The sequence below is a fragment of the Onychomys torridus genome, unplaced genomic scaffold (genome assembly GCF_903995425.1).
Source record: "Onychomys torridus unplaced genomic scaffold, mOncTor1.1, whole genome shotgun sequence".
Lineage (NCBI taxonomy): Eukaryota > Metazoa > Chordata > Mammalia > Rodentia > Cricetidae > Onychomys > Onychomys torridus.
Window position 1 is genome coordinate 1,803 of NW_023411424.1, and position 22,580 is coordinate 24,382.

Sequence of the window (22,580 nt, forward strand, 5' to 3'; positions counted from 1 at the left end):
TCCATTGTGTGAAACAGCATGCATCTGAAAGTCCTTTCAAAGAGAGAGCTGCAGGGAGCTTACTCAAGGTAAGTTGGTAAAGGTGGTTGCCAATGGATGTGTATCCTAGATTCAGACACTAAGAGGTCACTGCAGCCTTGGTCCAAGAGGCTTTAACTACTGCTAGAATTTTCAGCAGAACCTGGCATCATCACATAATGCTACTTTTCCAGGCACAGATAATGCAGGACCTCTGGAATCTTGGAGGCTTTTAAACTAGAGTTTAAAGAAAGCCTGTGAACTCAGAGTAATGTGTAGCAGGGGTAGATTCCATGTAAGGAGCCTCTGAGAGAGTGATGCATGAGGCCATGATGGTGAAGCATTGGCCACAGTATGAACCCATGGTGTTAGAGGTGTGAAGAACATGGAACACCTGTAGAGGAGACTCCCAGCCAACAACGGAAGACACTGAAGAGTGAGGCCACAGAAGCCACAAATACTAAGGCCATAGGGATAGGGATGCCCAACCCAGTCAGAACATACTGGATGTGGAGTCCAAGGGATTTTATGTACATTGTTTTCTTTCATTCTTGCCTTCTGTAAGTTCATGCAATACTCATTTTGGTCTGAATTTAGATATGAGCACAAGTTTGGGTGCAAGGCTCTCAGGTATTCTGCTGGAGTCTAGAGACACCAGTGGGATGATTGATAAGTTAATGAACAACCATAGTCAACAGTGAGAGGTGTCTTGAACCAGTATGCATCTCTCTCTGGTAGGGTGTAGATACCCCAGGAAGGGTAGCCTGAGGTAGAAGAAGTAGTTGAGAAAGTACATTATGGGGAGAGGGATGAGCTGCCAGAAGGAACATCCTGGAAGAACCGTGATATACATGCTGGGATTTCAGTTAATGCTAAAGGATGGGTCTCTCCACCACTATTCCAAAAGAAACAAACAAACAAACAAAAAAACAAAATAAAAGAAAACAAAAACAAAAAACTTTATTTGATTCCTTACTTTACATCCCAGCCACAGATTCCACTTCCTTCTCTCCTCCCAGTCCTTCCCCGTAACCCTCCTCTGTTCCCCTTCCCCATCCACTCCTTCCCATTTCTGTTTAGGAAAGGGCAGCTATCCCATGAATATCGGCAAAGCATGACATAGGAGTTGCCCTAAGACTCAGCACCTGCTCATATGTTAAGGCTGGGCAAGGAGGAGTAGAGTCCTCAGAGCCAGTGAAGAGTCAGCTTCCCTCTTTCTGTCCCTCTCTCCAGAGGCTCCTCTCTCCCCTTTCCTCTTATATAGTACAGTGATTAATTGTTCCACCATAGACTCCCGGTAGCCTTCTGTTTCTTGATTCTCATCATGATTAAGCAACTTACTCACATTCGGAGATACCTTCAATTAACATTTACATTTATGTTCAAAGCAATTTGATAAAATCTGTGTTTACTGTACCTCATTTTTTGATTTATTCACTCAGAATTACCTCCCTGGTCAGACACTGTTGACAACGAGGTGAACTGTGTCCCCTCAGCACAGAAACCAAGTACATGGCATTCATTGTATTTAGAAGGACAGGACAATTAGCTTTGGATAACACATGGAGGTGGTTAAGAGAGAAGATTTGTGGAGTGGGGTGAGTAAGTAGTTGAGAAGATTGCGTTAGCAGAAGACGCACCTGTCACTTCTTCTCTTGGTAAATTGATTTGCACCATTTACACATATTGGGAGTCACGTCTGAGAGCATGAGTCCCCCAATTTTAGACTCAAGTGACTGTCTCAAAGGCCCTGCAAGAGCCTTTCCTCTGACAGACGCCCCACTCCCTTACCCCTGTGATGAGGAGAAAGGAGAACAGAAAACAGTTAAAGGTATTCAAGACACGGGGCCCTCCAGAACAGCTGGAAGAACCATTGCCAACAGAGGTTATTGCTTGTCTCGTGGTATATAGATACCTACTGTGGAAATAGCAAATGGGAAGCTATGTAACCATGTAACTAGAACCTTGTCATAAGGCAATAACTGAGTCACAAGTATTAGGTACTTTGTATTGCTGTTGCAGGACATCACAGCCAGAGCAAATATAAAAGAAAGCATTAAATTGGACTCACGTTTTGTTTCCCGGGGTTGGAGATCAGGATGGCAGCAGGCACAGCAGAGAGCTCTCTTCTTGATCTGGGAGCACCAGGCAGAGAAAGCACTAGGAGCAGCAACTGTTCAAAGTCCACCTCAGTGACACCTCCTCCCACAAGGCCATCTATCCTAATGCTTTCCTAGCATTTCCTCCAATGCGGACCAAGGATTCAAGATTCATGTGAGTCTACGAGGCCATTCTCCTCCAAAGGCCACCAGTGCTGTCAAGCTCCAGCAAGACTGTTTGAGCAGGGACTCTCTGGCCATTTCGATCAGTGTTTTAAGAGCCTTATTTGAGATTACATTTGCTTCCTCTCCCCCTGGGGCTACTCTAGTCATTTCTGATGGGTAGTGTAAGGCCCTGCTTTGATGATGTTTCTTTGTCTGTATGCCACTTCTCCCTATCTGCTAGTTTTGTCTTTTTATTTTGCTAGCTATATGTTTAATTAAAACAACTCATTCAATACTGAAAGGATAAGTGTAATACACCATTTTTCATATGGCACATGATGGATGTAGTTTCGAAAATCAAGCACATGCTGTTTCTAGTTTTGAAGGTGTTACTGTAATCAAGGGAGGTGAAGATAAGAGTTAAAGAAGAGTGTATCTGGCCTTTGCCCTGTGCAGCTGAGTTCAGAACTTGACAAGTCAGCTGGGGATGTGATAGGATGAGCAGAGCCTCACCCTGTTGAAACCTGACCTGTCATTCACAGTGGGTTGACAACAGTGGGAGCAATCGCCTTTTTTCTTTTCTTTTTTTTTGGTTTTTTGAGACAGGGTTTCTTTGTGTAGCTTTGTGCCTTTTCTGGAACTCACTTGGTAGCCCAGGCTAGCCTCAAACTCACAGAGATCCGCCTAGGTCTGCGTCCCGAGTGCTGGGATTAAAGGTGTGTGTGCACCACTGCCTGGAACTAATGCCTTTTTTATTCAATACATCAATAAGGGGTTAACATGTGAAGGTTTCTGGATTTTTGTTGTTGTTGTTGTTAGTTTTTTCTTTTCCTGCTTTCTCCTGATATCAAACAGAGTTCACTGTTCATGTTTATTTTGGAGTTCCTTGGTCTTAGCTAGCACTAACTCAGTGTGATCTCTTGTAATTCTCAGATTTTTGTAAGAGAAAAATCAATGTGTGAAATAACAGTTAATGAAATCTAAGCAACAATGGTGTTTGCATACCTAATTGCAATAGACAAAACTGTTACAGTTTAACAATTTTCTGGGCCGATAATCTTAATTTCTCATGTTTTGTCACACATGCAATTTAGACTCAACCCTTTAAAAAAACTATTTTATTGGTTCATTGAAATTTGATACCAAATATTTTGATCTTATTTACCTGCAATTCTCTCCCCTTAACTTCGCCCAGATTCATCCCCACTCAACAGGTAAATGGATGGAACTAGAAAAAAATCATTCTGAGGGAGGTATCGCAGACTAGAAAAGACAAATATGGCATACATTTGTTTATACATTAGCTGTTGAATCTTTGATAAGCAGATTATGATCCATATAACCCAAGAGGTTAGATACAGATAAGGGTGAGAGAGAAGGAATTCCCTGGGAAGGGGAAATAGAATAGATAGTTAAGGATGAGTGGGGAGGGATGGGAAAGGGAGGATAAAATTGGGAGGATAGTAAAGAGGAGGCAAGAGTGGGATTACTGGGAAGGATAGCTAAAACTAAGTGCTGTTTGAAAAGTCACATGGAAACCTAATACAGTGGAAACTTCTTAAAAAGACAACTTCTATAAAATAAGTCTAAGTGAGAATCACCAGTAACAGGGGAGACAAAGCCCCAACTAGACATCTGTCACCACCAAATGCAACCACCAGTGCTGGAATAGATTACAACTCATCTAATTTGGTTGTTAGCCAAAGGGACCACATCACAATCCCTAATTAACCCAGGCTATTGCCAAGGCTGTTGGTTGCTCTCCACAAACTGATGGTAAGGTCTTACTGTTGACGACAACACCCATATAACTCACCAAACATGGATAAGTTGAGCTGGTGCCTATGTAGAGCCTTGATCCCTACTGAGTAGTAGTGTTAATCCTGGAAAGTACTTGTGCACTGCCAGAAGAAAAAGTTAAACACCAACGCACCCACAGACCTGCTGTGGGCACAAGTTTCTATCCTGCACACTGCTCCCAAATAACCACTTGGAGGCTTAGTATTAATTACAAATTGTGGGCCAATAGCTCAGGCTTGTTGAAAGCTAACACTTACTTCTAAATTAACCCGTATTTCTTAACCAGTATTTCTTCTCTGTGCTTTGCCACTTTGTAAGTTTTCTCAGTAGAGCATGTCCATCTTTTTTTCTCTGCATCTGTTCGAGACAGTCTCTACCCTTCCTCTTCAGAGCATTGTCTGTCTCAGGCTGTCTCCCTCAATCTCTTTCTGCCCAGCTACCAGCCAATCAGCTCTTTATTAACAACAAGAACAATGCATATTTACAATGTAAAAAGATCATTCCACAGCATTTCCCCTTTTTGTCTAATTAAAAAGGAATGTTTTAATTTTAACATAGTAAAATTATATACAACTGAAACAATTATCAAGTAAGAATTATAGTTACAATATTCAGTCCATTTGTATTTGGCAAAATTAGAGGGAACACTCTATTATGTATGTTATCATTGTGAGTCTAGAGTTTTATACCTAATTTACCTTTTATCAAAACTAAGTAAAACTAAAAGTTTAACTATTTAGTCTTTAACTTTATCAAAGACCCTAGAAGTGTGAAATGTTATTTAACAACAGGGAAGTCTGGCTGCCTTGACTGTCACCCAATGTTCTTCTGTAACATTGGGGGCTCCAACTTTGGCCTTTGGGCCTGGTATATCTGACAGACATTTCTCAGAAGCAGGGAAATTTGAAGGACTGTTGTTCTACCTTGTCTTGGCAATTTTTGGCAGTCATTTTTTTTTGTGTGTGTGTATTGCTTTTGTATTTTGCAACTGTACAGTGTCAGTAATTGAGGCAAGGTCAGTTTATGCCCAAATGACTAGATTTTGCCATAAAGAAAAACTCCATACAGAACTTCTTTGATGCCCATCATCTTCTTTGGATGTAAATTGGGGCTGTCTTGAGCAGATATGTCTCACTGTCATGAAAAGCCTTAGGTAATTAAACATATTCAATGCCATATTCTGTAGGTCTTTGAAGTATTTGAAGACTATCTATCATCTATCTATCTATCTATCTATCTATCTATCTATAATCTATCTATCTATCTATCTATCTAAATAAATAAATAAATAAAACTGTGTATGACCTTGAAAACATATCTCACATAACTATAAGTTTGACCATTATAGATTACTAACTACTAACCTGTATTTCCTAATTATATATTATATTTTTAAATGAGCCGTATAAGCAAAATTCCCCAAACAAGAGCAGATATATACATAGCGTATAACAAAATTAACCTTAAATTTGTATCCATATACAAAAATTCATACCAGTGTAAAATATTCAAGACTACTAGTTGCTTTTTTAGCTTAAAAGTAGATTCAATAATCTATCCTTTTATCCTATCATTTCTTTCTATATAGAGAAATTTGTATCTAACTCTTTTGTTACTATTTTTTTAAAACTATGACCAATAACAACTTGTAGCCAACTTCCTTTAAATTATAATGAACATCCATAACACATTCATGGGACTATGGGCATCTTTCTCTAGACTACTTTCCATTGTTTGGGGGTGCTGACATTTGTGAGAGAACCTTGAGAAAACTGAGAAAGTTATGAAGTCATAGCTGGGGTATTCTGTGAGGCTGGACCATCTCAGCCAGCATCCTTGAAGTTGTTCTGGATTCTGAGTCATCTGGGCCATCTGTTTATATTGCTGTCTGCTTCCATATCCTTGTTCTGAAAATACATGAATTAAAAGGTAATGTACATTACAAGTATGGTTATGTGGTATGCATAAGTCACTTAAAGATGATTTTTTTTTATGTTTGAGGAGGTAAAATGCATGTTACCTATCTTCTAGTTCTTTTATTTATTTATTTATCTATTTATTTATTTATTTATCTATTTATTTATATATCTACTTATTTATTTATTCATTCATTCATTCACTTAATACTTGTAGTCAGGATTTCAGAGAGTCTTCTCCACTCAAACCTGATTTTCTTTAATCCAGAATCAATCCATTGCTTCTCATCTCCTGCGGATATATGAATATAACCTCTTTCCCAAAGTCACATATCTTTTGAGTTAATTTTTGAAGTTAAGACATTTTTAAAACATATAGGTTGGTTTAATCTAGCAGCTTTCATAATGAAATGTGTTTTAGTGGCTATATTTTCTTTATCAGAAATCAGAAAATCTAAAGGCAACACAATAACAGACAGAATCCAGTTTCTGTCTATTTTCCATCTTTACATGGCATATTTTTTATATTACTTTAGTCCCTTTTAAATACTTTATTTTATTATTGTATTTTATTATATTATGTATTCATATTGTGACTCTCTACACCAATTTAACACTGACATGGACATTATATTTCTGGAATTGTTCTCACCCAATGAGGGCTATAGAAATTGTCACAAGGACCATCTCCAGTGACCTAGCAAAGTTTCTGAACTGTGCTGAGATTTAACATTTTCTGTGTCAGAGGTATCCATTTCTTATGCTACACCAGAGATTCTCTCTTCTGTGTTGTGTACTCTGAGGTCTCAGTTTGATTTCCTTGTCATTTCCAGTTTTGTCTCTGTTTGGGTTTGCTTTAGCCGTTCCATGTCTACTTTCAGGTCTTGAACAGTTTTCATCATGTTCTCGCTGCTCCTTTGTGTTTTCATAGACATCATTAAGGGTTTTCCATATCCTCTGTAAGGTCCTTGAACATATTCAGAATGGCTGCCTCAAAGTCCTTGTGTTTCCATGCTGGTGTCTTGGCCTCTGGGTTTGTGATGACTGAGGTGATTTTAGGTGTTGATATTTGTTCTTTGTTATATGGAAGCTCTTGGTTTCTGTTGACTTCTCTGGATCTTAGGAGAGTGTGGTTGTTGTGGTTCCCAGGTAGACAGTGCTTCTTCAGATTAGTGGATGGCAAAGAGGATAGAGGTGTGCTAGGTAAAAGGCCTTAGAGTTGTTCCAGGAAATAGCCAAGGGGATCCTGTCTACATGAAGAGATGTGGTCCCCAGGAAGTTGGAGGTGTGGTAGAAAATGGGCCTTATGCAAGTAGGATGACCTAAGGCAAAGAATAATCTGGAGAGGCTGTCTTGAATGGGCTAGGGGACCCTGGGTCTGAACCAAGAGTTGGAGTCTCCAGTGAATGGAGCCGAGGTGGGAAAAGGGGACATGTATCAGGTTTTTATGTATCTGAAGGTGAGAGTGGAGAGATCATAATGGAGGACAGGAAGGATGGTGTGACTCCCCTCTCTGAATCCCTGCCAGATGTAACAACTGGGGTCCCAGGTACAAAGTGCTTCTTGGTATTGGGGTCAGACAAGAAGGAATCAGGATAAGCTGAATTGAGGGATTGGGGAGGAGAGGGTCCACAGGAAGAGGAAAGCTGGGTCTACTGAAAGGTTTAGCATGGTCCCCAGGTAATGAAGTAGCACTGATGGACAGGCTCCTGCAAGCAAGCTGCTACAGGGCAGTGGGTGAGAATGAGAGACTGTAACGTGAAACGTGAAGGACAGTGGAAATCTCCCACTGCAGCCCAGTGTGGGTTCCAGGTAGAAAGCTTTTCTACATAGAGGTTTCAGACACAGAAAAATTGGAGGAAGGAGGAAACCTGGATCTCCTGCAAAGTTCAAGAAATCCCCCAAAAATAGAGGGAGTATGGTGGGAGGAGAGGGCCCTCAATGCCTGTTACCTCCTTTGAAAGTGGTGTCTTTTATTCTTTTCGTAAATCTGTAAGCTAAAACAACAGCAAGAGTTCATGTATTTTCCCCTTGAATCTCCTTTGAGAATAAATTCTCTCTCTCTCTCTCTCTCTCTCTCTCTCTCTCTCTCTCTCTCTCTCTCTCTCAGCAAACTTCCTCTGTATAGCCTTCAGTGTCCTGTAACTGGCTTTGTAGATCATCAGGCTAGCCTTGAACTCAGAGATGTGTCTGAGAATCAATTGCCTTTGCTGAGAATTAACTCTTAAATTTTAACATGTCAGCTGGAGTTAGCTGAAATAAGAACTTTTCCTAATATTTTTTTCTTTCAGAGGCAGCAGATGAAAAAGCTATGGATTGGGGACTCTCAGGCAGACACACAGTATTTGCCCTGTGTTTACAACTTCAGTTTAAGGGCTGGTAAGATGGCTAAGCAGGTAGTCTCCTGTCCCCACAACTGATAATCTGAGTTCAGTTCCTTCACTAACTCCACATGTTGTCCTTTGGCCTCTGCACACACCTTTTGAGGTTCACAGGCATGCACACAAAAGTGCACCTAGTAAGCCAGTAAGGAGTGTTCCCCTTGCTCCATATCCTCTCCAACATAAGCTGTCTTCAGTGTTTTTGATCTTAGCCATTTTGACAGGTGTAAGATGGTATCTCAGAGTCGGTTTGATTTGCAGTACCCTGATGACTAAGGATTTTAAACAGTTCCTTAAATTACTTACAGCCATTTGAGATTTTTGGTTGAGAATTCTCTGTTTAGCTCTGTAGCCAAGTTTTAATTAGACTGTTAGTTATTTTGATGTCTAGTTGCTTGATATCTTCATATATTCTGGATATCAGGCCTCTGTCAGATGTGGGGTTGGTCAAGTTCTTTTCCCATTCTGTAGGCTGTAGTTTTGTCTTGTTTATCGTATCCTTTGCCCTACAAAAGTTTCTCATTTTCAAGAGGTCCTATTTATTAATTGTTGCTCTCAGTGTCTGTGCTACTGGTGTTATATTTAGGAAGTGATCTCCAGTGCTAATGTGTTCAAGACTACTTTCTATTTTCTCTTCTATCAGGTTCAGAATAATTTATGTTGAGGTCTTTGATCCACTTGGATAAAATTAAGTTTTGTGCATGGTGACAGATATGGATCTATTTGCAATGTTCTACATGTTGACCTACTCTGATGATCAGGTGGCCTAACCCCCTAACTGCCATGATAGAACCCTGATCCAGTGACTGATGGAAGTACATTCAGAGATCGATGGACAATCCCCAGGCAGAGCTCCAGGAATCAAATCGACAAGAGACGAGGGATTATATGAACAAGAGTTATCGAGACCATGTTAGGAAAAAGTACAGAGAGATCTAGCCAAAGTAGTGGAAACATATAAACTGTGAACCAGTAACTGAGGAGCCCCCATAGCACTCTGGATATGTGAGACAGTTATTTAGCTTGAACTGTTTAGGGGGTCCCCAGGCAGTGAGACTGGGACCTGTCCTTAGTACATGAGCCAGCTTTTTGGAACCTAGTGCCTATGCTGAGACAGTTTGCTTAGCCTTGGTGCAGGGAGGAGTGCACTGAACCTGCCTCAACTGAATATAACAGGGTCTGATGTATTCCCAGGGGAGACCTTGCCTTGGAGGAGGTGGGAATGGGGGGTGGATTGGGTTGAGAGCTAGGGGTGGGAGGAGGGAGGACAGGGGAATCTGTGATTGATATGTAAAATGAATAGAAAACTTCTTAATACAAAGAAAAAAAGAAAGTCAATAAGGAAGTGCATAATATAACAATAATGTACAGATACTCACACATGCACATTTGCAAAAGTGTTTTTAGATTAGAAACAACAATAGCAACTTGTACTATGCATAAAGAAAACCTAAACTGATTTAAAAATGGACCATAGAAGGTACACAAGTCATTTACTTTTCAGAATTCCAAGGATAGATGAAGTTTTGCTAAATGCCTTGTTTTTGTTTATTTGATTAGATGATCATTTCAGTGGCTGAAGCAAGAGTTAATGTTGGGGTACTGTTGTGGGCCACTTAGGTGTGGTGCTTAGTGAATGTTTCTTCCCAGATTGTCACTGAGGACCAGGCATCTTCTTTTCCATGTTTCAGAAGGGCCAGACACTAAAGTGGATGTGGCATAGCTCATAATATGGGGTGACCAAGCCCTTATGTTCATCTTCCAGAGGAGGTGTTGGAGATCCTTCCACTCCAGAAAAGGGATATGTTCTTCAGCTATGATTCTCTTTGGGTCAGATGCCTGACACTTCTGATAGGGCCTTGTCCCTCATTACCAGAGTGGTCTGGAGAGCACATTTTTCTCCTCTATAATAGAACTTTTGTAGCTTCAGTGTTCTTTCCTTCATGTGATCAGGGTTCACAGATCCAGACTGGAAGTAACAGGACAAGAGCATTCATATAGATTTAGAATGCCTAGGTAGGCCCAGATCAGACATGCTGTTTATAAAGTGAGTGCAGGCTGTCACTTCCCAGAGGTTCCAGAGGCAGAGCAGAACAGAGGAGTAGTAGTAGGAGTAGTAGTAGTTGTTGTTGTTGTTTTTCCTCTTTGACTGTTTTGAGGGGTGCACCAACAAGCTCACACAATAATTATCACAGAGGCTTTCCTTCCTTCCTTTCTTCCTTCCTTCCTTCCTTCCTTCCTTCCTTCCTTCCTCCCTTCTCTTCCCTTCCCTTCCCTCCCTCCCTCCTTTGCTTTTTCTCCCTTCCTTTCCCCTCCGCTCTACTTCCCTTCCCTCCTGTTTCTTTCTTCTTTCTTTCTTTCTTTCTTTCTTTCTTTCTTTCTTTCTTTCTTTCTTCCTTTCTTTCATCTTATCAATACATAGTCTTTGCTTGGTTTGTTTCTAGCCAGCTTTTCTTAACTTAAACTATTCCAGCTATCTTGTTCCTCTGTGCTTTTACCTTTCTGTATTTCTGTCTACCTTTCATTACTTCTTACTCTGTGGCTGGCTGTGTAGCTCAGTGCCTGGCCCCTAATGCCCTCTTCTCCTTTTCTTTTCCTCAGTCCTCGATTTTTCTTCTCAGATTTCTCCTATTTATTCTCTATGCCTGCCTGTCCAGCCTATCCTTTCTCCTGCCTTGCTATTGGCTGTTCAGCTCTTTATTAGAAAAATCAAATGTTTTAGACAGGCAAAGTAACACAGCTTCATGACCTTAAATGATCACATTATAAAAGATTGCAACACATTCTTCCATCATTAAATCAAATGTTCCACAGCATTAACAAATGTAATGCATCTTAAAATAATATTACACAACAGAGCAGACTTTGGCTAATGCTCACACTTGAATAACACAAAGCCCCTGATTCTGTGTCATATCCTTTCTTGGGGAATCAGTAACAGATTTTTAGAACATAACTTCAATTTCCTACGTCACAAACTTTGCACACCCAAGGGAGAGAGTGCCAGTGCTGTGTTCAGCCCCAGGTGTGGAATCCTAAACCCACAGTAGGAGAGAGCGTCTGCATGGAGTCTAGAGTCTGAGGCCTGTGCAGGATTAGGTGTGGGGATAAGAGACTCCCACCTGACAGCAATCCTAAATGCATATGTATCTTACCCAACATTCTTTACAAAATGGGTTCAAATACACAGGGACCACTTTCCTATTGAAGGGGTTCTTAAAGCAAGCACTCTTCATAATCTTAGAAACTGGAAAAGGAAAGTGAGAAGAATGAAGCATTCCTAACAACAGTTCACCAGGAACTTTCCAATCACAAACCAGTAGCACAGCCTTTTTACACACAAGGTCAGGCTGGAAGCATGGTCCATTCTCTTGCCCAATATCCTTCACATGCAGTTGGTAGCATCACGCTTGGATAGAGGGAAATCTCCTCCCTGCCCCCATCAACTCCTGGGAATCCAGGAATATCAACCCAGATCTTCTCCCTACTGTCTAGGCTTGTAAAAATACTGGTCCCTGGAGTCCGTTATCTGAGGTCCACATTTCTGTGCTTTAGAAAGAGAAAACTGTCCTGCATGGCCATATGGAAAAGCATGGTGTGTGGAGGAACTTCAAGTTTCAGAAATTGATGAACCATTGAGGTGAGTGATAGAAGGATCAGATAAGGAGGTATGGATGACTATCCAGGCAGTAAGACCTGAATGGGAGAAATGCTGATAACTGCAGCAAAGCTAGGCTGCCAGAGAGAGGAGAAAGCATGCAGGGAGGGTTTGGAGTTCCAGCAGAAGGGACTGAATGCTTGGATTCTGCCTTCACTTCTGTCGCTGTGACAAATTCCCTGGCCAGAAGCTGAATATGGGGGAAAGAGTTTTGGTGTACTATCACAGGTTAGGGCCTGTCATTCTGGGGAAGTCAAAGCAGGGAATTATGAGACTGGTCACATTACATACACAGCCAGGAGCCGAGAGGTGCAAATGCGTCCATGCCAACTGCTTGCTGCTTCTGGTCCCATAGTTCTCTCCACTCTTACACCTTCTCACATTGATTAAGAACAGCCATGCAAGCAGGTCTGTTGCTAGAGTGTTCTTGGTCCTGCCTGGCCCACGGTCAGGACAAATCTCTCTTATCAGTCAGTCCCTCAGCAGCTCACCCACAACCAAGTAAACACTCAGAGACTTACATTAATTATAAGCTGTATGGCCATGGCAGGCTTCTTGCCAACTGTTCTTATGTCTTAAATGAACCCATTTTTATTAACCTGTAAGTTGCCATGTGGCTTGTGGTTACCAGTATCTTAACATCTGCTTCCCATCGTGGCACCTGGCAGCATCTCTCTGCCTCCACCTTCCTCCTCCCAGAATTGTCCTCTCTCTTTGTCCTGCCTATATATCCTGCCTGGCTACTGGCCAATCAGCACTTTATTTACTAACTAATCAGCAACACATTCAGAGCATACAGAACATCCCACAGCAGTTCCCCTTTTCTTTTTTTTCAAAAAAGAAGATTTTAACTTTAACATAGTAAATTTACATATAACAAAACAATGATTAAGAAAGAATAATAGTTATAATATCTAGTCTGTTTGTATTTGGCAAAATTAAACAAGATATCCTATCTATCCTATATTTGTGAGTCTAAGGTTTCATATCTAAGTTATCTTTATCATAACTAAGGAAAATTATAACTATCTAGTCGTGAACTACATGAAAGGCCCCAGAAGGATATAATATTGCCTGAGAAATGGGAGAAGGATGCAAGCAAGTTTTGGGAGTCTTGAGAGAGTAGACAGAGACAGCTGGCAGCCTCGACAGTCAACTAATGTTCCTCTGTAAAGTTGGGGCATCTGTCTTCAGCCCACAGGTCTAGAGTCTCTCAGTAATTTTTCTCTGTGTCCTGTAGAATGTCTGGCAGTTTCCTCTGTGAAGCCGGAACCTGAAGGACCATTTTGCCAAGCAAAGTTTAGTGGTCACCTTCTTAAGGGTCCTGCATGTCCAGTCAATCAGGCAGTCCAGGCAAGAACAGTTTCTTGCCCAAATGGCTATTTTTGCCAAGGTGAAGATAAACTCCATATAGAGTGTCTTCAATGCCCATCCTCCTCTCTGAAGTAAATCCAGTGCTGCCAGGAGCAGACATATGTTACTGTACAGAAATTCTATTTTTACAATAGGTCTACAAAAATAAGACCCCAAAAGTGGCAATTTAGGAGAGATGGATTACAGACTCTTAATGACTTTCAAAGATTATTTGGAGATATTTCTCATCTATGAACTATTGTTGGGGTTAAAAAAATGATGAACTGAATAATTTGTTCAAAATATTAGAAGGTGACAAGGACTTACATAGTCCAAGAGAATTATCACCTGAAGCTGAGAAAGAATTGGCCTTGGTAGAAAAGAAACTACATGAAGGACACGTGAATCATATCAATCCAAAGCTGGATTGCAGTTTGGTTATTTCACCCTCTAGGCATTCTCCTACAGGAATTTTAATGCAGAGGGAAGATATTATATTGGAATGGATTTTTTCTAACAAATAAACCATATAAAATAACTTATGTGGAAGAAAATAATCTCTGAGTTGATTTTGAAAGGAAAATTGAGACTTCATCAATTAGCAAGAATCGACCCAGCAGAAATTGTCATACCTTTAACTAAGGAGGATATTGAGAAATTATGGCCAGATAGTGAACATTGGCAAAGACCTTGCAGTAACTTTTTGGGAGAAATTAAGAGCAAATACCCCAAAAGCAATAGAATTGATTTTATAAAGAGATCTGATTTGATTTTGCCTCGAATTGTATGGGAAACACCCATATCTGGAGTTTGTACATTGTATACAGACGCCAACAAACAAGGAAAGGCAGGTTACAAATTAGAAAATTTAAGTAAGGTGGTTCAAAGTCCTTATAATTCAGTTCAAAACTCGGAATTGTATGATACCCCCCCCCACCCCGCCCAGGGACAGCAGCGTAACACAGCTGCATCCAATCCCTAGGGGTACAATTTAAGGCAGAAAAAGATTCAAGAATAGCTGTGGTAAAAGGAGCATGGGACCCATAAGACATTACATCTTTCTTAAGCTGTTTGATGTTTTTAAAATCTAGGGGATTATGTTCCCTTTGCCTCTGAACTTGAGCATTTTGAATCTTTATAACTGGGTAAGCAAGCCCCCTCCCTTAACCCCTCTATGGGTGGGGAAGGAAGGACCTCCATGCTGCAAAATCAGGGTTGTGGGCACAAGTCTATCCTTGTAATATCTTTTGTAATTTCCCTCTTAAGCATCTAGTATCCTTTTCTAATCTGACTTCCTCTACATCACCCTCTGAAGATGACTCTGCAGAGTCAGAAACATTGGAGGTTTGAAGGGATCTGAAAGCCGCCTCTCCCTGAGCCTCTTCCAACACAGCATTAGCTTCAGTTAATTGTTCATGAACTTTGACATTATCACTAAGCAACCCATATTTAACCAAGCATTTTTGTAAGTCAATCATAACCTGTCCCCAGTCTGGTATATGAAATCCCCCAGAGACCAGAAACCAGGGACTATCATTCTGGAGGATCTGAATGAAATCTTTAGCCATCCTGCTCTTAATGGTGGTGCCCTGCTGCTTCAGCATTCCAATGAACTGTTCCTCCAGGAGCTACTGTGAACTAGCTGCACCCATAACAATCCACCCACTCTTATCTTCTTTTAAAATGCTGGCCAGCCTTTCTTAGGGTGTCCTCCACATGTCCCTTCTTTCTGAGATCTCGGTGGGACCTCCACTTGTAGCGCCCTGTGCTACCATGTGTGAACAAGGGCTGAGGATTAAAACAGAGATAAGACGGGGTCATTCCTCTCAGTAGAATGTCCTTTATTGGAGGAGGGAGGAGCACTTAAATACAGGCCTAAAGCACAGTGGAAGAACTTGGGAGGGCAAACTCAATACAGATGTTTTATATTCAAGCATTACACCAATAAGCAGGATGTGCAAACAAGGACCCTCCAGTAAGCTGTTTAAGAGGAATGAAACCAGCAGGCGATTAGCATAGGTAGGACACCTGATCAATGTCAGCAAGCAAGGAAAGAGTTAACTGGAATGGGGGTCAGAGCCCAACAGTCCAGCAGGAACCTCTCTTAGCACCTGACCTTTTCAGGACACTGTACACCATCCTGTTTAGAGCCCCTTCCAAGTTTAACATATTTCTCTCTCTACTAGACTGTCATCTGGATCAGGGATGGAGTACTGGGACAGGGCCCTGGGTTCACCATCAAATACATTTTCTCAGATTTCACACTTCTTTTCCATCACATTACATCTCTTTAAAATTAAAGCTCATATCAAGTATTCGGAAGGTTTAAATTTCAATGAAGTGTGTACACAGGATTCACACCAAGGGGAAACAGTGGAGTCACTGGAGCCTCCCACCACCTGGTTAAGAAACAGGATCCACACCCAGCTGAGGAGCAGGGGTCACTCACCCTCTTCCTTGAGCTGTGTGTTCTCACTCTGCTGCCCAAAGCTCACACTCCAGTATCTGGGGTCAAGGAACAAGCATTGTCTCTGGACAGTCTCCTGCAGGCAGCCTCATAAACAGACCATCTACTGAACACTCTGCTGGATCCCAGAGGACAGTCTTGCCTAGTGCTCATCTCTGGACGTGAACTGTCTCTCAGCAAACCATGCTAAGGGGTGTCCAGCCTCCTTACTCACTGGCCTTCCTCCTCCCTCCCCAGCACACTCCTCCTCTGCACCATCTCTCAGGCTGTCCTCCCTGCATGGACCCACCTGATGCTCCTTTAGAATTCCACCGTGTTTGTGAAGCTTTCCTGGACACCTTCTGTTCAACTCCATTCTCTTCAGTCATATGTACATCACACTTAAACCTGTGGGCAAACACTTTTCTGTGCTTCCCTTATTCCTTGGTCACAGACTGCAGAATCCAATGGAAAAAGAGGAGGAGGCTCACAGGCTGGGGCTGCTGCCAACTTTCCTGTGCCTTTACTCCCTCCTTGTGGTGGATTGCATGCAGTACATGGCTCCTGTGTGTGGGAGCTGTGACTGCCACCAGCAACTAATCCATTATGCTTCTCAGGATAGATGCACACCCTTGTTAGACCTTGGGAGACTGCTTTCCCCTGAGAAAATGGACCAGTGAATTCAGTGAGGGATTTAAATTGGCTGAAATCAAGATTGAAGATCCTTTCTCCTACCCCACCATCTTTTCCTTCTGAGCTAATGGAACAGGCTTGTGGAGGTGTTCTGTTTACCCAGGGTTCATGGACACTCACTCTGGACAAGGTGCCCGGATTGTATGAGCTGCATTCCTAAGCTGCCCACAACCCTGGAGCCAGGTGAGAGCTCTTAAGTGTGTCCTTGTGAGTGGTGCCTGAGCATCTCTCCTTCCTCTTACAGAGTGAATGTTGAAGCTACATCCTTAGTGAATGTCCTCTCAAAGAACTGATGATGAGGAGTCAAAACAGAAACATGCATTCAATTGTGGCTAGAATTCATCCTTGGAATTTACTTTTGTTCTCAGAAACAGATGACTCTTCCTTTTATACCATAGAACACTGTCCAGTGAGCCAGACTGGTGCTCTCTCAGCCTAGCATGGCAAAGGAAGCAGAACTGGATGACAAAGGCAGAGCATCTACTTTCCAATGACCCCTTGCTGATGTGAAACCAAGTGGGCTTCCTGGGCTATCAGTGGCCTGCTTGAAAATGGTGCTTGTTTTTCTCTCCTAATATTGTAGTAACCAGGAAAACCAAAACCAGGTTTGGTTGGCTGTATAGAACTTCAGCATGGTCTTATCTCCTGATCTTTGTCCAGCAGCTCAGTCCCAATCAATGTCATCCTACAAACATTAATTAATGTGGGGTGAGAAGGACGTATTGATGCTGGATGTGACTTTCCTGTTGTCTGTAATACCAAAAGGCAGGTGAATTACTATGCAGTTGTGACAAGAGACAGTTTTCTTTCCTCTGTACTGTGTCTCCACAGCTCCCTCGGGTTTCTGATGTCTGGTTGAGCAGACAGGGCCTCTTTCAACTGTGGGTTCCAGAAACTGAACCTTTGTTCATAGCAGCTGAAGCACAGCCTGTGTGTCTCTGGGCAAGTACTCAGGGCAAAAGTTTGGGACTGGCCAGTGACTGGTAAGGCTTTGTGACCTGAAGACAAGTTGGCCAGTATGTAAAAGGGAAGTGTAAAAGTTGGGTTGTTTCTTAGACCTTTTCTGGAGGATCTGACAACTTCAGGGCCATGTCCCTGCCTTGGTCACATCACTGAGACTTTGTGTTCAGTGTGCCCTTGTGCTGCTCCACTAGTGACCTGATCCACTGAGAAGTTTTCTCTCTGGCTTCCTCCCAGCTGACAGGTGGCTCATAGCCCAGATCTCGCTGAGATTTCTTGTAGGAGAAGGTGAACACACTATTTGACATTGTGACCAAGCAGCGGTTAAAAGGAGGCTGGTAGTTGTAGATTGGACGCAGCAGGAAACTGACAGTTTCCAGCAGGAAGGCAAGCCAGTAGAGCATGGGCAGAGGAAGGCTCCAACTGGAATCAAGGTGGAGGCCCCAGTCCTTGCTCAGGGTGTAATGTAAATCAACAAAGCTTTGGTGAGGGGTTTCATCTGAGATGTAGTAGAACTGACCTTGGATGTTTGGTGCCTTGTTGGGGTCTTGTAGGCCCCTGGCTGCCAGAATGTGTGCCCAGGCTGCATTACTCACAAATACTGGGTTGATCACAGAGAATTTGGCAAAACTGTCAAGTATGCCATTATTCTTGAGTGCTCTATTCACCACATATGAAATGTGTTGGCTCCCTTCCCCATAGATGAATGGGAGTCTTAAGGCACAAGTATGCAAAGTGCCACCATCTCTCAGGCTCCTCCCACTGGCTGCCAGCACTGCCTTCTCAGCCATCTTTTTGCTGTATGGGTATGGATGAGACCATCTGCTCTCATGATTCTCTTCCTCACATCCATTCTGGATGATCTCCTTGTAGGAGTTTGGTCCAGCTACAGACACTGTGCTGCTGTGGATGAAGACTGGGACACTGGCTTCCACACAAGCATCCAACAGGAGCTGAGTACCTGAGAATTGGAAGTTCACCATTATTGTTAGGAAAGAAGCTGAAGGGTCAGATTCATTCCAACCTCTACCCCAATGGAAGGACTACTACAAATCTAAATACATTCTTACCTGATATTGACACAAATTGCCATTCTATAGCCACAGAATAAATCCCAAATCAAAAAAGGTGACATTAGATTCTGAAAAACCAGGGATTTCTAGGTTTTCAAGTTTATAGAGCTATCTCTCTCTTTTTCTCTCTCTCTCTCTCTCTCTCTCTTCTCTCTCTCTCTCTCTCACTCTCTCTCTCTCTTTCTCTGTTTGAATATAATTATTTTTCTTTTCAGTGTTGGGATCACACCTAGGCTCCTCCACATGTTGGACAAGGCTCCTTGCACTGAGCCACTGTCCTGGTTAGCTTTCTGTTGCTGTGATAAACACATGACCAAAGCCACTTGGGAAGGGAACAGTTTCTATGGCTTCTATGTTTCCATGTCAGTGTGTCACTGAGGAAAGTCACCCAGGAACAAAGGCACAGACCATGGAGGATGCTGGTTTTTCTTTTTTTTTTTTTGGTTTTTTTTGGTTTTTGGAGACATGGTTTCTCTGTGCAGCTTTGAGCCTTTCCTGGATCTCACTCTCTAGACCAGGCTGGCCTCGAACTCACAGAGATCTGCCTGGCTCTTCCTCTCAAGTGCTGGGATCAAAGGTATGTGCCACCACCGCCAGTCTAATCATGAACATTTCAATGATGCCTGTGTTTCTCCCTTGCATTTCAAGCACAACTCAAGATCCTTAATTTTTTTCATTTGCCCGTAAGTTTTTTCTCTTTTCAGACCCACGGCAATTTCCCAGCACAAGGCGCTCTTTCCCTGGTTTTCTAAAGGGTTTCAGTGTGACTTCTTGACAAACAGTATCAGCACTTTCATTGCTTCCTGACTGGCAACTCTTCACCTGTTCCTAGTTCTTGAGAGGGAAGCTAACAAAGCCTGTGGAAAAAATAGCATTCTGAGCTGGAAAAACACTGAAATACAACAACAACAACAACAACAACAACAACAACAACAACAACAACAACAACAACAAGAGAGTTTTCGGGCAGCGCAGTACCAGTACCTCTTTTACAGACTTAATTTCTCAAACTGACTTTCTCTATATTGTCATACTGTTACTGAACCACTTTATGGACTACATTTTCCAAGCTGCCCTTTTCTATCTCTGCATGCTGTAGTGAATGAACTACATTTCCCATGCAGCTTTTCTGGTCTCCCACACTGGGGTTTCCATTTACCATTTACCCACTTCCATTTTAGTATGTGTTCATGTTGAATGTCAAGATCAGGGGAAGTTTTTAACACAGAAGGTTTCTGTCCTCCTGAGCTGCTGGCATTGACAGGTGAACTTCCTTCACCTAACATTGTCCCCAGAATAGCCACACCTGTCCACATGTGCACACATGGACAGGCATCTGGTAATCCTTTGCCCACATCACAGCCCCGGTACCCACCCCTTGTTTTACTGGGTCAGTGAAAAAGTAAAGAGAGTACTTGAAAATTGAGCTTTTAAAGCAAGATTTCCCATCCATTCCCCATAGAGAAAGAAAAGAAAGAGGTTTCTCAGAGATGGTATTTTCACAACCTTGGGTGCTGTACAGCCCCATCTATTGACTTGGGGCTGGCAGTCCAGCAGTGGACCCTCAACATTCCCACTGGCCTTGTTTGTATGGGCAAATTTTGCCTTAGCTCTTCCCATGCTGCCTTTATAGTTTCTGCAAACTTAGACCCTGTTTTTTTGATGCCAGCAGGGTCCTTCTGCTTTTGCCAAGGCTCCATCCTTCAGTGGGGAAGCCGAAAATCTCTGCCTGCACTCTCCCAGGAATCTATTGCTAGGCTCTAGCCACAGGGGATTTTGGCTAGGGTCCAAAGCATGTGCTGTTTTTATAATATAGGCTGGAAGGGGAGATTGGACTATCAGAAAGGATCTGTCCTGTTCCAAGAGGTTGTTTGTTTTTTTACAGCAATTACTGGTGCTTTTCCTTACTTGATAGATTTTAATTCCCAGATTATTTAATTTTCGCCATTACAGAAATAGAAAAATATCTGAGAAGGAAAGACCTAAAGAGCTTCCAGTTTTTCAGAGAGATTATTAAGTTTTTCCCAAGAAAGCTTTCAGTTTTTGAGAGAAAGATTACTAACTTTTTCCCAAGCCTTCTGTTCCCTAAACTTTGCTTCATGGCCAAGGAAACTAATTCTGATGGTGAATTTATCATACAGTAACAATGTCAGTGGAGTGAAGAGTTTTATTTCACCAGAATCTGTCTCTGGGAAAATTCTTTCCTCTGCCAATCAGGACTTAAATCTAAGCTGTTCACAGGCCAAATCATCCACAGGAATCTTTGTGTGCCAGTTTTTCTCACCTTTGATAGATGTTTCTCTGATTCTTCCCCAGGTGTTTGCATTCATAGCCCCATAGTTGGAAAAAATCAAGGAGATAGTTCGTTTATCTTCTTGCTAATCTTATTCCTAAGTTTTTTCTACACAATATTCCTACATTCTACCTTATATTTTTCCTTAATGTTTATAGATAGAAAATAAGATAGAGAAAAAAAGAAAGGAATCTAGATAGAAATATACACTGCAGCCTCACTCACTTTTAACTTTGATATTAAGCCACCCAATTTTCACTCTGGAGAATAAAATACCATCACTTTTATTTTTAATTCCTTATCGGGCATACCCTCTTACACCTGAGACACCTCCTCTCTCCTTTTGTCAAGTCTCCTATCCCTGTTCCTGGCACCATTTGTGGGATCCTAGCTATATTTTATGACAGGGTACTCGAGGAGAGAGGGAGGGATAAGAGATACTAGATAGAAGGATAGAGGAGATGGAAACAGATAGAAAATCAGGATAACCTTGGGAGGGCTTGGATCATTATCCACCCCTCCTGTCTCTTCTGCAAGGCTAAGTATAGGAATGCCCAGAGGTTGAGCAAAAGACCTCCCCTAGCTCAGCCAAGTGCAGACCTTTCCAATCACCTGGTAACCACACACATGGTCAAGCAATCCTCTAATGCAGCCCTGCTGGGAAAACTCAGATCTCACCAGGAAAACTTTGTGGGTGTTCACAGCAGTGGGTGGATGGATATTAAACACATTGAGATGGAGTCCACTCACTTTGGCACATGGAGGAGCAGGAGAACTTCCTGGCAGTTGATGTGTCCCAGGTGTGGCTCTGTCTTTTCTGTCCTGTGACTACCTGTGGGGCCTCTGTTCCCTGCTCTCTCAGCCCAATCTCTTCTTCTAAACATCAAGGACAACAGTCCTGAGTTCTGCTAGCTGGGCTGGCAAGCAGAGGCATCTGACAGACCCAGAGACAGCAGGTGTTCCATGGCTGGCACTTCCTTCCCATGCTATTTGACCATTCTAAATTTCCCACTCTCTCTTATACTCCCGAGACACTACCTTTCAGGTTGATATCCAGGATGGTCTGTCTGGGAATGGCACCGAAGAATTCAAGGGAGGCAGCGCTGTGGATGACGACAGAGATGCCCTGGCAGGCTCTCCTCAGGCACTGGGCATCCAGAATGTCTCCCTTCAGCACTGCCACCTTGGCTTTTGTCTGCAGCTCTGAGGAACACAAAGCAGGTCATTGGGAAGCTCTCTGCACAGGATGGAAGTTTCCTGACACAGTATCAGTGACCTAGACCTTCAAGGGCAGCCAGAGTGAAGAGATCCTGGGGAGGAGGCCTTTCTACTGAAGGAACAGTAAATGCTCAACAACCAGAATGTTTCATTTGTAGGGAAGGAGGAAGCCTCAGTGTCCACTCCTCTCTTTGTAGAAAATGAATCTAAGCAGTGAGATGTGATTTGTGCTTTGTACATGAAAACAGATTATGAGATTTCATACAGTGATTAAAGCAACCAGAGAGGTGATGGTAGTTAAATGTAAAAAGGGAGAATTAGGATTTAATTGATAGTGCATGGGAATCACTTGCAGATTGAGACTGAAGGAGAAACAGAGGCAGAGTCCTGCCCTGGGAAGCTGTTTCAGTGCTCTCAGGTTGCTAATGGAAGGCATGAAGTCATAAGAGTAAACTGGGCAAGCAACAGGATAATCAGATTGTGTCCTCCAGAGTTCCAGTGAGGAGG

The 22,580-nt window shown here is 42.3% G+C and overlaps 1 protein-coding gene across 1 annotated transcript; it reads right to left on the reverse strand.

The window, feature by feature from the left end:
• Nucleotides 1-17,638: 17,638 nt before the first annotated feature.
• LOC118575146 (NADPH-dependent 3-keto-steroid reductase HSD3B3-like) lies at nucleotides 17,639-22,058 on the reverse strand (the record flags this gene model as incomplete). Its single annotated transcript, XM_036175817.1, has 2 exons — nucleotides 17,639-18,450; nucleotides 21,894-22,058. Coding segments are annotated over 2 exons (977 nt in total), but the record flags the coding sequence as incomplete, so codon positions are not given.
• Nucleotides 22,059-22,580: the final 522 nt, after the last annotated feature.